The sequence below is a fragment of the Lissotriton helveticus genome, chromosome 10 (assembly GCF_964261635.1).
Source record: "Lissotriton helveticus chromosome 10, aLisHel1.1, whole genome shotgun sequence".
NCBI lineage: Eukaryota > Metazoa > Chordata > Amphibia > Caudata > Salamandridae > Lissotriton > Lissotriton helveticus.
In genome coordinates this window covers 310513759-310531738 of record NC_136071.1, presented here as the reverse complement: position 1 = coordinate 310531738, position 17980 = coordinate 310513759, and the positions used below count along the sequence as shown (strand labels likewise).

General features: G+C 41.0%; 1 protein-coding gene across 2 annotated transcripts in view; it reads left to right on the top strand.

Annotated features, from left to right (window-relative positions):
* LOC144783776 (cathelicidin-related peptide Pt_CRAMP2-like) overlaps nt 1-17980 on the top strand; it is a 135983-nt gene that overhangs the window by 117538 nt on the left and 465 nt on the right. Inside the window, exon 4 of one of the 2 annotated variants that reach the window (XM_078662469.1) lies at nt 4440-6239. The exons of the other annotated variant lie outside the window; for it this stretch is intronic. Coding sequence (XP_078518595.1) covers nt 4440-4640 — 201 coding nt within the window. The 3' untranslated portion in view covers nt 4641-6239. Of the gene's footprint in view, nt 1-4439; nt 6240-17980 lie in introns of those variants that run through there. 2 annotated transcript variants of the gene reach the window in all.

Below are 17980 nucleotides of genomic sequence, written 5' to 3'. Positions count from 1 at the left end.
TCCAGTGAGACCACCAGATACAGTTGACTTGATGAAACATTATGAATTGACCAAAAAATATCCATATTTTTCAGCTCCCCATGAAACGCAGTATTGTACGCTTCAGTTGGCCTTTTCAATTTTCATCTTATTAACCTACTCAATTGTTTGAAAAAGGACTTGAAATTACCACTAAAAATGTTTCTCCCCTACTTTGAGAGAAACTTCCAGCACAGCATCTGCTGACAAATAATATGGAGTGGTTATTTTATGAGTCATGCAAATCAAATATTTGGACTGAGCATGTTTACTGCTAGTGTCCGCCTTTAAAGAGAAGGCTGCTGCGATGCAGCTAGGGTGAGGGGGACAGGGTTGGTTACGTATGAATCTGTGTGCAGACGCATGTGCACATGTGCAAGCGGAACGTGAGAGAAAACTGTCTTCCACAGCCTGGTAGCTGCACACAGGTAACATACCTGTGAATACGACCTAGTACAATAACCCCTTTCAAAAGGCCTACTTTCCTTTTGAATATTATTAAGTCACCCATAAGTAGGATGTATTGCCCATTAAGGCAGGGTGCATGGTAGTTTAAAGTAGTACATATACAAGTTAATGTTGAACAAGTCCTTACAGTGAAATATTCGCTAAAGCTATTTTTAATGTAGCAAGGCTGGCTGCTTTCACAGGGAAACAGTGGGATACATTGTTGTATTTAATACATAATTACTTTAGATTGATAACAGCTAGAGAAATAATAAATATAGTTATTCAGAACCCAACTTAATGGTAAAATTGAATTATTTTTAGTTAGCAAAAGGCATTTTTTAACAAGATCATTTTCCTACACAAAGCTTGTAAGCATTCAACTGTCACCTAGCTGGTGGTTGGCTTCCCTGTGGTGAGATGTGGACTGCTACCAGACACTGGAGAAAAGGCTTTGTTATAGGTTGGTATTTTTTTTATCCTTCAGTGGAATGGCTTGGGGTACCTGACCAAAGACTAGTCACATTTTAAAGGGGCCTACCTTGGCACAAGAAGATAAACTTGTCACCAGGCGAGTCCCCCTTTTTTTGTCACTCTGGTCAACTTGGCTCCAAAACCAGTGGGAAGGCCTTTACAGAACTGAACTGGTTTGGAGTGACCATCAGGGAGGGCTTGTCCATTATCACAACCAACCATCTGGGTTTGCACAGGGAACTCTGATCAAGGGAAGAAGGGCAGGAGGATTGGGATGGGGTGATGAGAATATCTGGCATCCTAGGATTGGCCAGGGGTGCCTGGCATCTAGAACTTTCCACCTATACTTACAAAATCCCTGAACAAGAGAGCAAGAGCCTCGAACTGGATGGTGGTGAAACCAGAATCATGTATAGCTGGAAAGAGAATTCGCCTGATGCTCCTGATGGACTAAGGACTGTAAATGAACCCCAGTACTACATGGGTCTCTCCAGGACTAGTGATGTTGGCCCCCTTACGCCTCCTGAGGACCAGTTAGAGGAAGGTTTGGACTTCATTAACCCCAAGCTACATGTTAGCTAGAAACCCATGGGGCATGTGGAGAACAAAGCAAAGGAGAAGGCTTCTGGATTGAGCCAATGAAACCAGCTCCTCACAAAGTGTGCCCTTTCAGAGGCCAGGAGGGCTGGTATAGAAAACTTTCCACTCACACCTATAAACCACTACACAAGGGAGGGAAGGAGGGCAAGACCCTGGACCGGGATGGTGGTGACACCAGATTCATGGAGAGCTGGAAGGACAAGCAACCTGATGCCCCTGATGGACCAAGGACTTTGCCTACAGCAGACCCCCAGGACTAGATAGGTCTTTCAAGGGTTAGTGACACTGTCCCCTTATGCCCCCTGAGGGCAGGTTAGGTGAAGACTTGGGCTTTACTGCCACCCAGGTGACCTGAAAGTCAGCCAAGTGGCCATGAGGCCTGTGTAGAACAAAGCAGATGAGAAGGCTAGCGCAGGGAGCCAATGAAGCCCGCTCCTCTCAAGGTGTCTCCTTTTAGAGGACACAAAAGCCTGTTAAAAAGTTCAAGGTGGCTAGACCTCGTAGCTAGGATCAAAATGAGCCGAAGATCAGGCATACGGGGCCTGGGTTATCTACCTTTGAAGATTTGAACATTTACACATGTTAAGTGGTAAAATCGAGCATGAGTCCTAAACCCAGCTACAACAAAGTGCAGCACATATCAAAAATAGGGGGTCAGAAGGAAAAAAGTTATGAGAAACCATACCGAAAGATGCCAGGTCTAACAAGGTGTAGAAGGATGCCTACAAGGGATTTTGTTGAGAATTCTTACTCTAGTGAAAGTTATATACAGTTAATTCTGTGTTCAACCCCAAATGGTCTTGAACCTTTGAACAAATCTGTACCTATATAAAGATATAAAACAAAAGATCCCTTTGTATTCTCTTTTACATGCATACAGCACACCAATACCATTAGCAGTCATTCACTGCTCGCACCACACTCGAATAGAACTCAAGAATACAATGTCAAAAAGGGGGCCAATTTATTTATTATTATTGTTATATGTTAAAAATATGTATTCTCACAAATTTGTTTAAAAGTCTAGTGACATACATAACAATGATATTAATATACACACGCACTTGTTTGTCAGGGGATACCAAAAAACATACGTTCGGGATACACACATACAATAAATATCAGCACATAAATTGCACAATAAAAACAAATATATACAAAATAATATGATAAAAAAGGAAGGTTCGCGCTTTTAGGGACCAATCTCATATAAGCGCTTTGCCATATATGTCATGTGTAAGTTTATACTTGTCTTCTGCACCAAAAGTGCTAACAGATATTCCCTTCGATCTTCTTGCAAACCCAACTTTATATTAATCAATTATATAAACCAAAAAATAATCAAATGAACAACAAAAGCGACGCGTTTCGGTGGCATGTGATACTTTCCACCTTCCTCAAGCTAACAATTGTTTTTTGGTAATTCTCCCCACGATTTATCAATTTCATTTGTGGGTTATTGGAGGGAAACAATCTCTCCAGAGCAGCTATCCTAATGTCCAATGATGGTACTTGGGCAGACCAATAAATACGATAGGGGACAGGAACAATCTCCCTCTATTAGATGAGAGGCTGTATATCCCAAATCTCGAACAAATCAATTTAAGCCAACAGCGTGGGAGTTACACGTCTCAGGCCTCGCCCCAATCAAACACACTGCTTGTTCCGAAGAGCTTGTACATTCACTTCTAGCTTAAATTATGCCCCGCGTGGTGATAAGGACGAACGTCTTTAAAATTTAACTTGTTGCCGGGAATCAATCGTCTCCTGGTTTACTCAGTACATCTTCAAGAATATTAGATATACAGATATACAGTAAATGAATAAATATGAATTTCAAAAGTACGGGAGAATCTTTTTACAAAAATGCAAAAGCTTTTATTATTGATAAAATCAAAAAGGGTCCATTCAAATGTAACAACACAACAAGATCGAGGATGTGTGAAACTGCCTACAAATCATGAGCACAATCATCTACTTCACATATTATGATCAGTGAGGAATCTGGAAATACAGAAAAAATTCACTGTATACAACAAATATTATGGAAATAGATGAGAAAGTCGACGTTTCGGTCTGTTGTAGCAATTGTCTGTCAGGCCATCTTCAGGACGTACAGTCAATTGTTTAAAAAGCCCCCTATATAGAGATAACGCATAAAATTACATCCCTTGTAAAAATGGGCAACCAAACCAGATTGAATCAAAGGAAAAGAGAGAGAAATCCCTTGCACCAAGATGAAAGTGAAATGTGGCCAGATAATAGCCTAATAGTGTATTTGTTCATACCTTGCCCCAAATATGTGGGTAAGATGAAGAATAGATCATGTGTTTTCATAGATCTCAATTGAAAAGTAAAGCGTGATGTAACCGTAACCAAAAGAGCTTGATAATAAAAGATTTATGAAATCTTTTGCTTACTTAGCCTCAGTCCACAAGGGGCTTTCAGTCAACCCTCTTCATTGATTGGTCTACTCTTTTGTCATTCACATTTTGAGTCGACCCACTACAACATACATCATGGGACGTAGCTGGAGCCCACTTTAGCCATGCCTTGCCTGACTGTGAGTGAGGGCTTTCGTCTCTTGCACAATATGAACATCCACAAAAGAGGTAGTCCCCTTCAGTGCCAGGGAATATCGGTGCAATGAGTGCTTACATTAAAAAACATACATTTTGCCTTTTATGCAAAGTTTGCTTTTCATACAGTGCTTGCTTTCAAGGGAAAGAAAACACTCTCTAGCATAATAAGCGCTGGCAAAGCCTAAAGACCAGCAGAAATGATAATTCATTGTGTCAGTTTTTATTAAATCATGCTTCTGGTATCTAAAATGATTACAAATATATGCTCAATGTGGAAGAGGTATTTGTTAATAGGTGTTCTTTCACTTTTCTCATCAGAAATCACTTGTGAAGCGCTCCGGAAAAAAAGAAGGAGTCCGAAGAGGGGTCAAGGGTGGAAATGGAAGGGGTGGTCGGGGTGGAAATGGCAAAGAAAATGGTGGAAGAGGTATAGGTGGAGGCCGAAGAAGAGGTCTGCCTGGTAGAGGTTCTCCTATTGGAAGAAAGGAGATACACGATGAAGCATTGTTAATTACTTAAAAAGAAAATGACACCAGTAACAGTGACTTATCCTTTCCCAAGCTATACTTCCTTTTAGTTTACCAACTTTAACCTACTTTTTCAGGCATTTCATGGATCTTTGGTCGTATTTCAGTTTCAAAGCTCCTCGCTTCTTTGTGTCCTATATTGTAAAACATAGGTTTTACAACTCAGTTTGCAAAAGAATAAAAAGTCACAAAATGATAGAAATAAAAGTATTTTTAACTGAATGGCACAATCGGGGCGCAAGAAGGGGGATACGCGCATAGACATCTCCCTTCGACTATGTTCACAGGGTGGATGCTGTCCACCCTGCCAAGAAGTTGGGCCCAACTGGAATATGCTGAACTCATCCTGGTGTAACATTGTCTGCTTTCATTCCGAACAGCAACATGCAGGTAGCGATGGAGTTGAGGGGGTCTTTGTTATTTTAAATTTTAGTTGGGCCCAAAACAATGGCAGAAGTTAAGGGGCCATCAGGACACCATTTGTTCAAGTATCCTGGCTGGGAGTTTTCTGAGCCTCACACCTATATGCAATTGCATTGGCTGGAAAACAAAGGCACTCAGTTCGTTATTCCTTCACAGGTACTTAATAAATGCATGGTTTTGACTGTGTTCATTCCCTGTATATTAGAGATATGCATGCACTGTAAGAATGTCAGCTGTGTTGGTCTGTCCCAATATATACACAAATAACAATTTAAATTCCACTATTTTGTTTAATTTCTTTTATAGCGTTAGTTATCCCAATGCAGGGAGTCAGAGAGATTTACGTCACAAGTACACATTATCCATTGAAAATAAAACATACAAGTGTGTAAATCAATGTACAGTATGTGTTTCAAAAACAGGGTTACAAGGTGTAGGAGTCATATTTCCTTCATAGCTTACTGTGGTATGTTTTACAATTCATGAACTGCAAGTAACAAAAGTCTCTCCGCGTTAAAAGCTGTAACCCACTTACCAATCTATGTAGAATAAAAATCTGTCATGTACATGTCACACGACGTGCTTAGCATAAACCTCTAAGATCTCTGCAGCAGGTGCCTTAACCCCATAACACATTTTAAATGCACTCATGAAAGAACAGCTAACCATATGCGTGAAGTCTTAAGATCTAATGTAACTTCTTGTGATATCACTTATTGTGAGGTCATGGCTTGTGATGCCTCTTCTGGTAATGACTCTTCTTGTTATGCCATGTCACACACCATGCTGTCACAGGAGTATTTCCTAACTAGGGTTTTAGGGTTTTAGGACTTGTGCCCTGAGCACAATATAAAGAGTGCACACCGCAACCTCACAAAACACGATCACCCTCACTTTGATGGATTTTCAAGTTGGTAACTTTGTTGCAGAAATTACTCATAATGCAATATTTCCTTGTGGTGGAACCCCATTCTGTGTTTATCGATTTAGAAGGAGGGATTGGCCGTCGCATTGTGTTTTGCTCATCCGATTGCCAGTTTTCCCCTCTATCGAATCAATTTTCACAGTGCAATTGTTATCATTTGTTATCATTTGTTTCCATTCCGAAACCTGCATCTAGAACATACTCAGCTCTGCAGTAATGTTATATAGTTGGTAATCCTGATTTCATTACAAGAACGGAGGCTACATTATGCAATGACTTTTAATTGCAGATCCAAGCCAGTCGCATCACTATACAAAGGTTCTAATAAGAACACTGAGAAAGAGTAATACACAAAACATAGTACCCATCAGCCTCTTTTAAATGCGGCTCCAAGCAGATAAGTAGCTTTTTTTTAATCTCTCCTTACTTTCATCCTCTCCCTCTACTTCTTTTCTCCCCTGTATTTCAGGTTACCCACTTCAGGTTGCCCTATTAACCGCTTTTATTTACTGCCCCATCGCTACTATTATCGTTGCAATCTTAATTACATCGCCGCTCTTCCTTCCACATATCATTTGATATTACCAATTAATCAGCCCCGTAATGCTACTTCAAACGAAGCGCTGTCTCAATGCGCTGCCTATCTTAATGTGTATACCGTGATTCCCTCGCTTGAAATCGCACGTTAATCAACCCCGATCCTACCTTAAACGTGCGCTGCCTGTCTTACATCTCCCCGACGCGGCAACGAACGTATTTCCAAATACAAGCTGCGCATTAGAGGAAAGTTCCCTGGCGAGTCTCACGCTTCAGGAGTGTCTCGCCTAGGGACTTTCCTCACTCGCCGACAGTTAGGAATAAGCTGTTTGGAGGTTTCTTCGAGGAGTTTCACCGATTACAACATTTTACCATTAGATTTGTTAACAAACTACTACAAAATTCAGTGTTTAGCCTTTAGAAATTATAAAGGGGATCTTAGCAGTTGATATACTGCACACCATATCCATATTAATAGAACATTTTAAAGGAGCTCTTGGTAGTTCAGATACATTTCTTTGATATATTTAATTATTTTCGTTCCCCCCCCCCCTAAAGTTATCTCCTATTGACAAAAAAAAAAGAAAGGGGGAGAATATAAAATAAAAGGGGTGAATACTTATTATTTAATACCAAAAAAAAAAAAAGGAGTGTAAGATGGAAAATGTATCTGATTCAGAATCAGATATGAATAATGCTACGCTCCCTAATTTTAATAAGGAAGACCTTCGCCTCCTAATCCAAAAAGAAATGAAATCCTGTATGCGGGAGACCTTCGCACAATTCGCGCCCTATAAAAGACCACTTCCCTCCCAGGAAGACGTGTCTGACGCGGTTGTTCACGATAGCTTCCCTGTGGGTGCTAAACGCACGAAGAAATCTAACCATACTATTTCCGAGCCCAATGAGAGCACGAGGGGTCCTAGCACCTCTTTTAATATTGGTGGTTTTAACACCACAAAATATTTGGAAGGTCTCAGGACCTCAACTAATAAAGTTGTCTCTTATGACACACAACAATCGGGTGCCCTTCGCGGCCCAAATACCTTGGATGCCCGTAGCGGCTCACTATTTCAAAGTGCTCAAGACTTCCCAGATGGCTCTGACATTAACGAAGATGATGATGATGATATGGATCCAGACGAATACATTCTGGATTTAGATGATGGGGATGTAGGAATTTTTGATGAGGAAGTTGAAACCCCTTCTTCCTCGAAGGACAGTATTCTAAACCCCTTGGGAGAGGAGATGTTCTCCCCTCCTAATCTTAAACATCCTCGTTCCTCACAATGGTCTCCACAGGAACATGTATCTAAATTTATTAAAAAATGGATTCGCTTCCCTCTTGAAAGAGAGACAAGGAATATTTTGAGAGCAGAGTGTTCAAGACCCTTATTAGATGAAAAAGCATGTTATGCCCCTAATATGGATCCAGAATTAATTAAGTATCTGTTCAGAATTGGTCGCGATCCTAGAAAAGGCCTAGAAAATGCTTTTAAAGGGTGCCAAGATCGCCTACTGGATGTGCTTGGACCACTTAGCAGAATTCTTGACTCTGCAGATGAATGTTACCTTAAAGGTACACCCCTTGATATAAATTTATTAAGGGGATGGAGTCAAAGAGCCCTCATTCTCCTAGGCAATGCTAATACAAGCATTAACGCAGAAAGGCATAGGCTTATCCTTTATAAACTTGACCCTAAACTCTCGGATATGGCTGAGAAGGAGCCTTCTTCAAATCCGAAAGGATTGCTCTTTGATGAAGAGCTTTTAAAATCATTGGGAAAGTATGTGTCAACCTTTACAGTGCTTGATAACGCCCAGAAGAATATAAAGAGAGTATTCAACAATAATGTTTTTGGAAGGGCCGGGAGAAGTGGCCTTTCTTCCGGCCGCTTTAACCAGAGGCGCTACCAGAGATCACGCCCCTTCGGAAGAGGCGCATATCAAAATAATTACTACAATACCAACACCTCCAACCGTGGAAGAGGAAATCGAACAAGAGGGGCAAGATCACGAGCTTCATTCTCGTCAAACCCTCCAAGTAAGTCCCCCTCATTTACCTTCTCTTTTTATCCCTCCAAAGGTGGGAGGCAGGCTGAGACTTTTTTCGAAAAAATGGGAGGAAATAACTCAAGACCCTTGGGTTCTATCCACAGTTTCAGGCTTTATGATAGATTTCGTTCAAACCCTGTTTCAAACTCATCTACCAAGGGATATTCCTGTCTCATTAGAGAAAGAAAAAATAGTAGAGGAAGAAATCTCCTCTATGCTCCAAAAAGGAGCGATTATAGAAGTTCCCTTGGACTCTCTAACCTTTGTAAGCTCTTTATTCCTCATAGAGAAAAAAGGAAAAGGTTGGAGACCGGTTATGAATTTGAAGAACCTCAACAAATTTCTTGTTTACAGGCACTTCAAAATGGAAGGAATACATCTCCTGAGAGACCTTCTTCAAAAAGAAGATTGGTTAGTCAAACTGGATTTAAAAGACGCCTACTTCACGATCCCAATGGCGGAAATACATCAACCTTACCTACAATTCCTATGGAAAAATCATCTTTATCAATTCAAAGCGCTCCCCTTTGGGCTTTCGTCCGCGCCTTGGTGTTTCACCAAGGTAATGAGAGCAATAGCCTCCTTCCTAAGAGAACGAGGCATACGACTTAATATTTACCTCGACAACATGCTGATAATGTCCCAGGATCTGCATCAGATTCGCCTCGACCTGAATTCAGTTATGAATCTCTTGGAAAGTCTAGGTTTCATTGTCAACAAAGAGAAGTCTATTCTAACCCCCTCCAAATCACTGGAGTTTCTGGGTTTCACTCTGGATACTTCCAAGTGTCTTCTCCTTTTACCTCCTTCAAAGATCTCGAAGATCAAGAAAGAGATCCGTCACGTTTTAAGACAGGAGGAGATTCCCCTAAGGGAACTGGCAAGACTTCTAGGTCTCTTATCTTCCTCCATTCAAGCGATCTTCCCTGGCCCTCTGAATTATCGGGCCTTGCAAAGGATAAAAGGAAGGGCGCTGAGGTCCGGACTTTGGTACGAAGACCGAATCACCCTAGATTTGGAGGCCAAAGCAGAACTGAACTGGTGGTTGGAAAACCTGGAGGCTTGGAATGGCAAAGCAATTTTCGGGTCAGAACTGGATTTTGTGCTGGAATCAGACGCTTCCCTTCATGGTTGGGGTGCTTGTTTCCTAGACCCGAATACGGGTGGTGTTTGGTCTCAGGAGGAGTCATCTCACCACATCAATTTCCTAGAACTTACTGCTGGCCTATACGCCCTTACGAGTTTCAAGCACTCAATTCAAGGGAGATCGGTTATTCTGAACATGGACAATGTTTCGGCAGTGGCCTATATCAATCGGTTGGGAGGTACGAAATCTGCCGACCTTTCCAACCTAGCAAGGAGACTCTGGATGTTCTGCTTGGAACACAAGATTTCCCTCCAAGCAGAATACTACCCAGGCAAATCGAACGTATCTGCCGATTGGAATTCCAGATTCCTTTCGGACTTCAGCGATTGGAAACTCAACGTCACTGTCTTCAACTCACTAAATTCTTACTGGGGCGCATTCGAAATAGACCTTTTTGCGACCCGTCTCACCTCTCAACTAGAGCTTTACTTCAGCTGGATGCCCGATCCCGGTGCTCTAGCAGTGAATGCTTTTCTCCAATCTTGGTCAGGGATCAGTGCATATGCCTTTCCCCCATTTGCAATGATCCGGAGAGTCTTGCAGAAAGTGAGGCAAGAGCAATGCTCTCTAGTCCTGATAACTCCCCTCTGGCCATCACAAGCGTGGTTCCCCACAGTTCTGGAACTAACTTACGAACTTCCCTTTCTGATTCCTTCTCTAGAGGATCTCCTCACAGACGTATACGGAAATCCTCACACTCTGATCTTTTCCGGGAGTTTGAACCTTCTTGCTTGGAGAGTGTCAGGAGATCTAACGAAGTCTCAGGACTTTCGACATCGGCTTCTACTCTCCTCAGAGAGTCTTGGGCTCCGGGAACCCATTACAGATACAACAATATCTGGAAATCTTGGTTTCGTTGGTGCATGGAAAGGGATTTGGATCCCATACAAGCACCTATCGTTGATGTAGTAAATTTTCTAGCTGAACTCTTTGACAGGGGATTGATGTATTGTTATAGATCCGCAATCTCTGCGGGTCATATTCTCGTTAACGGGAAAATGGTCGGGAAAAACGTAATTGTTTATAGAGTTATGAAGAGTATTCGTATTAAAAGACCCCATAAACCGAAATATGATTCACTCTGGGATATGAATTTGATTCTAGATCTCTTCACTTCCTGGCCCGATAATTTGCTTTTGAACAGAAAGTTTCTATCTATTAAACTCGCAACTCTTCTTTGCCTTATCTCCTGTCGTACAGTTTCTGATGTTAAAGCTCTGGAGATTTCTAATAGGTCCTATAATTTGTTTGGAGTAAAATTTGAGGTTTATAGAAGAACCAAAACCATGTCTGACTCAATCTTCTACCCTCGTTTTGACCCTTGTCTAAAACTTTGTGTAGTTGAATGTATGAAAGCTTATGATGTGACAATGTCTAACCTTCGACCACTTTTTTTTTTTTTAAGTTTGAAGTTTATTGAAGTATAAAGAAGCAATGACAGAAAATGAAGAAACAGTCATAAGTTACGAAAAACAAGAAATCTCTCTTACAAAATGGTAGAGCTGATTAAAATAACTGCACATAAAAATAGGATATATAATAATGCTCATAAACATAAGGAAGTGATGGAACAACTTGACTAATAAAACGTATAAGTGATATGAAATAAGCAGTAAATGTACTTAAAAACATTGAAAGCAATTAAGAAAAAAAAATGCAATCACGGTGGTTTTTGAACTTCAACATTACGTATTGGAGAAGCGGGAGGGAGTCTGGTGATTCTGGATAGATACTCAGTAAGGGGGATCCATAAGAGATCACGCTTAATTGCTAGAGAAATGGGGGAAACAAAATTAGTGTCTAGACGATGATTAAAACAAACTGCGTTCCACCAAGCGTTAAAGGAAACATCGTTAGCCTGTTTCCAATGTGACGTAATATGGTGTAAAGCAATGGCAATCAAGAGGTCAAATAATTTATGTTTGTGTGATGAATCGATGAAAACAGGAGAAAGAGAACCTAGGAAAACATGGACAATGGAAAAGGAAAAACTAAAGTTGAAAATCTTTTGAAATTGGGACCAAACCAATTGCCAGAAACGCAAAATGGGAGGACATTCGAATAGCATATGTTTCAGATCAGCCAAAGGGCATGGACAGGACCAACAAGTGGAGGGAGTGTCTGAGGAGAAAGATGACATAAGTAATGGAGTAAATAGTGTACGGTTGTAAACAAAAAATAAAGTTTGGGTAGTGTTAGCAGCTCTGGATGTACTGTGAAGCTTAGACCAAAGTTTATCCCATAACGTGAAGGACCATGTTTGAGACAAATATTTTTCCCAAGCCAACTCAACTTTAGATTTAGTACGATCTGTAGAAGATTGCATAGATTTATAGAGAAAAGAAGCAGAGAGGGAATGGTCGAGGGCATTAGAAACAGAAAGATGTGTGATAGGGATAGAGTTGGTGGCAGGAAGTGAAGAAAGGTATTGAGAAAGGGAGGGAATCAGTGATAAATATTGTTTACGGGAAGATGAAGGCAACGAAAATTGAGTTTGGAGATGTTGAAAAGGGAGAGGGTGAGTACCAGAAAGAAGTTGAGAGACCCATTTTAAGCCAAGAGAATGCCAGGATTTCCAATATACTGAGCGATTACGGATTTTAAGGTGCTTATTATGCCAGATAGGTTGGGTGTGAGTAGAGGATGTAGAAGGATAGGAAGATAATAAATATGGTTGAAGAAGAGCTCGGGAGTGAGAGATAATGGGGGAACGGAGAGACGTTACATTAGAGGAGAAGGAAAGAACCTCACTAAATTCATAAGGGTAAAGGAAAGAAGATTCTAATGTTAACCATAGAGGAGGATAAGAAGGAAGATCTGAAGAGAGCCAACGTAATGCTTGTTTTAAGGAAAAGGCATTATGGTAGAGTTTAAAATTAGGAAATTTGACTCCACCCAGGGATTTATCCTTTTTCAAAGCAGAGAGGGCTATTCAAGATTTCTTTCCCTTCCACAGAAATTTTAGCAGAATAGAATCTATCGATTTGAAGTAGAAGTCTGGGATACGAATGGGAATCATGGAAATGGAGTAAAGGACTAGAGGCGCTAGCATCATTTTGATGGAGTCAAGACGACCCACCAAGAAAGAAAAAGAGGGTTCCACCGATAGATAGATGCAGTAAGCTTATTGGTAAGGGCTTCGAAATTAAACTTAAGAGTGTCGGAGAGGCGAGGTGCGAACCACACACCTAGATATTTAATCTTAGAGGGTTGCCAAGAAAAGCCAGAGGCATCAAAGAGATGTTTGTGACAGAGAGGATTTAAAGGCAGGATTTCGCATTTGTCAGTGTTGAGACGATAGCCAGAGACAGTAGAGAAGGAGGAAACTTGGTTTAGAAAGGAAGGTAAGGTAGTTTGAGGATTTGAACAATAGAATAAAATATCATCCGCATATACCGATAATTTGACTTGTTGCTGAGAACCAAAGTGAAAACCCGAAATATTCTCATCTAGTCTAATCTTAGTTAAAAAGGGTTCTAAAGCTATAATAAACAAAAGAGGAGATAGAGGGCATCCCTGGCGGACACCCCTCTTAAGGGGAAAATAGGCGGAAGTCATACCATTTGCAAAGATTGAAGCATGGGGGCTAGAATAAAGTAAAGAAATAAGGGAAATGAATTTAGACGAGAAACCGAACCAACGAAGAGCTTGAAACATAAAGTCCCATCCTATTCTATCAAAAGCCTTCTCGGTGTCAAGAGAGATGGCAGCTAGTGGATTAGAAAGGGAGGGGGCTCTACTCAAAATGTTAAAGAAAACACGAGAGTTATCTGACGATAAACGAACTTTAACAAAACCGGATTGCTCAGGGCCTATGAGTTCTGGTAATAGAGGGTCTAATCTAAGAGCTATCATTTTGGCGAAGATTTTATAATCTGTATTTACCAGGGAGATGGGGCGATAGTTTTTACATAAAGTATGATCTTTGTCTGGTTTGGGAATTAAACAAATTAGTGCTTCTTGGAAAGTTCCCTGAGAAGATCCAGAATCCGCAAAGGATTGAAATAACAGGAGTAGTTTAGGTAGGAGAAGGGAGGAAAAGTGGTTGTAGAACTCAATGGTGAAGCCATCAGGCCCAGGCGCTTTACCACGACGAAGGATTGAAACAGCATGTGAGATTTCAGAGAGGGAGATATCTAAATCTAGTGAATGAAAGTCAACATGAGAGGATTGAGGGGAGGGGATATCCTGAAAATAGGCAAAAAGATCAATAGGATCAGGACTAGATTCAGGAGTATATAAAGTTTGATAGAAGGAAACAAATTGAGATAAGATGTCCTTGTCTTTAAACAGAGAAACTCCAGCCGGACCTTGTAAAGATTCAATTTTGGACCTTTCCTTTCGTATCTTGAGATAATTGGCTAGAAGTTTACCCATTTTGTTTTGACCACCATAATAGCGAGAGTTGCATTTCAGGAGAGAGTTTGAGGCTGCATTGGTGGTAAATTTATTAAAATCAAATTTGGCAGTAATAAGTTCGCGAAGAGAAGAGTCAGAATTAGAATTATAATAAGCATATTCCAACTTCTTAATTTTATCCAAAAGTTGAGTTGATTTAGAAATAGATTGCTTTTTCTTTTGAGAAACGAAATTAATGATAAAGCCCCTAGCAGCCGCTTTAAAGGAATCCCATACCATGACAAAGGGAGACTCAGGAAGGTGATTGAGTGTAAAGAATTCAGTGGTAAAGGCTGTAAATTGAGTGCAGAAATTAGGGTCGAGGAGTAGAGAGTTATTAAATCGCCAACGTCCTGAGTGAGGAGAGAAGGGGATAAGGTCAATATCCACAAAGACGGGAGCGTGGTCTGAAATTAAAATGGAACCGATGTCTCAGCGAATGGCAAGCTGTGCTAGGGGTTTACTGAGGAAGAGGTAATCAATACGAGATTGGGAATGATGGGTGGGGGAATAAAATGTATACTCTCGAAGGTCAGGATTACATAATCTCCAAATGTCAACTAAAGCATTATTTCAAATAGATGTAGTAAATTGAGAATGCATCTTGGAGGGAACAAACTTAACTCTGGAATTCCTATCTATAAAGGGGTCTAGGACTTGATTGCAATCACCACCGAAAATAACATATTGTTCATTGAGTGTAACCAATTTGTCAGAAATAGAAGGCCAAAACTATTTATCAACACCTGTGGGAGCATAAACATTGAAAATAACTATAGGTATTTTATCAATAAGAAGATTAACAAGAACCCAACGACCATTAACATCGCATTCTTGAGATATAACTGAAACTGTTAACTTTTTATGACACAAAATAACGGTACCATTTTTCTTACCCAAAGCAGGAGAGTGAAAAACATGCCCCACCCAGCAACGTTTGAGTTTTATAGCCTCCTTTTCCGAAAGGTGGGATTCTTGGAGGAGGGCTACATCAGCTTTAAGCCTAGACAAATGCGTTAGAATTCTTTGACGTTTAATGGGGTTATTTAACCCCTTAACATTCCAAGTAACTACACGGAATATAAATCATCAATAGAATGATATGAAAGAAAGAATGGAGCAAAAAGTGAGTTGAGAAATAAGAATAGTAGTAATAAGAAATATAAAATAAAGTATGTAAGAGAAAGAAGTCATGAGAAAATACTGAGAGTGTAAGAAGAGAAAGGGATAGGAAGAAGTAAAGAAAGAAAATAGTAAAAGAGAACAGTAGAAAAAATGGAAAGAAGTGAGAAGATTGTAGAGACATACCAATGAAGATAAAACAAAAAAAGACAGAGGGGTGACGACGCCAGAAGAAGACGACATCGACAACGGAAACTCACGCCACCGAACATCTGAAGAACCAGCAGAGGACCGAATTGAAGGGAAGCAGGAATACACCGGGATGAAGAACATGGGGAGAGGAACTGCAAGAAGAGAAAAGTTAAAAGGGATGTTAAAGGAACATATGAAAAAACATAATATATAAACTACAAATTACTAGGACAAGATCAAACAGGGCAAGAGATACTCATCAGGAAGTAGGATACAAAAACAAGATACAAGATACGGCAGGGTAACAGAAAGACAAAACAAATTAGTCTAGCGTGGTAAGACATGGGTGATTAAACAGCTCTTGCGGTGTCCATGCTGTAGGCTTCATGCCGGCGCAGAAACTCTTGAAGGACTAGTGGATCTTCGAAAGTTGTAGTCTTGTCTTTATATGTCACCTTGAAGAGACATGGGTGAAGTAATCCAAACCTGGCACCAAGAGCACGCAGTCGTGGTCTCAAATCAAGGAACTGTTTCCGACGGTCTGCTGTCACTTTAGCTACATCCTGAGAAAGATATAATCGATGACCCTCCCATACAACTTGTTTTTTAGCTTTTGCCGCTGAAAGTACTTGAAGGAGGTCAGTATATTGTAGGAAGAGCATGATGACTCCGCGGGGTTTGGTGGAAACTTTAGGACCCAGTCTATGTGCACGTTGAATGTTAAGTGAGGTGGAAGGAGGAAGATCCAAAATTTTTGGTAAAAAGGTTTGGAAAAAAGCAGTTGGATCGGATCCTTCCAAAAGTTCAGGAAGACCATAAAGGCGTAGGTTATTTCTACGATTTCGATTTTCCAACTCCTCCGTCTGCCGTCTTAGGAGAGAGACATCTTTCTCCAACATTGAAATTTTAGCACAAGATGTTTGAAGTGACTCCGTAGATTGTTCCACTAGAAGAACCCGTGATTCAAGAGTAGACCACTTGTCGTGAAGAAATTGCAAAGTTTTAGTAGTTTCGGCCATGAAGGGTTTGAGCGCACGAAGCTCCTCAAGGATAAGATCCATAGCTGCTGATTGCGACGAGGAGCCTGGTGAGGGAGGATCTTTTTTCAGCCGCTTCGTTGAACCAGGTTGTAGAAGCTTACTTGAGGGAGTAGCTTTAGGAATTGCCCCAGGGGTGACATCCGACTTAAGAGAAACAGGATTATCCATGGTCTGCGTCGTGGAGTCAGAATCTGAAGAATGACGTTGTTTGGCCTTGGAAGCAGTAAGCTTGAGGGTACGTAGTTTCCCCATAAAAAGCAAGGGAGAAAAAATAGCAGTGCCACCACAGATTCCAGGAGAATTGTTTTACAAAGAATTAGCAAGGGATACACCCTGCGATGTGATACCACAGAAAGCGTACATTAAAATGCGCCCATCAATACTGCAATAAAGACAAATTATGTAGAAAGGTAGATGTACCACACACTGCTCTGCCGCTGGAGAACTTCCAAAAGATATGTAATGCGCCCGTAGTGTGTCACCGCATGTCAAGGAACAGTTAGTCAAAACACACGGGCAAGGGCAGCAGTTGAGAGATTACGCATTATAATTAGAAAGTTAATAGGACACATGAGTCAAATGTTCGTGAGGAAAATTACTTCAATGGTCCTGCGTAATAAGAAGCTCTGTAGTAGACATGCAGGTCTCGTGGATATGAAAACTGCGGTGAAAAAGAGCGCCTTTCAGAATGATGCAGCGTGAAGTGCTGGGGCAGCGTGAAGGAAAATGGCGCGTGCAGTTAAAAAAAATAAAAAAGGAAGGCTGCAACTGCTAGAGAGGCATTATGCAAGTGTGCATATCATTGAGGCAAAAGGCTGAGGGTAGAAAGTTCTGCAAAGGAGACATTGAGGCAGAAAAGCGGCGTTTGCCGGTTGAAGAGATATCACGGCAGAATGTGATAAAATGGCGGCCGCCGAAATAACGAACCGCGTCACTAATGAAATGAACGCATGTCGCTGGAGCTAAGGAAAGCGGCTTACGTCTGCCTGCTCACCTCATATTCCGACAGCAAACTATGCGAATGGAGTCTGCAAAAGCCCGGTGTATGCGGAGATATTCGCCGGTTCCGGTGCTCGATTAGCGGAGCTCCGGTATCAAGCCGCCATCTTGTGCGGCGCTCAAGCCACGCCCCCCCAACCTTCGACCACTTAATGAGAGTCAACTTCTCATTTCCTTTGTTAAACCTCATAAGGCTATTTCCTCCAGCTCAATTGCCAGATGGGTTAAATCTGCTATGTCTCTAGCTGGTATTGATATATCCAAATTTCAAGCTCATTCTGTTAGAGGTGCCATGGCAAGTAAGTCTCTTGGGTCCGGAGGTAAGTTGGATGATATCCTTAAAGCTGCTGACTGGTCTAACGCTAATACCTTTGCAAGGCATTATTGTAAACCTATTGAACACATGTCTAATGTAGTTTTACAGGGCTACCAACATGCATAATGTAGCCTCCGTTCTGTAATGAAATTGCGATTCTCCTATTAACATGCCTAGA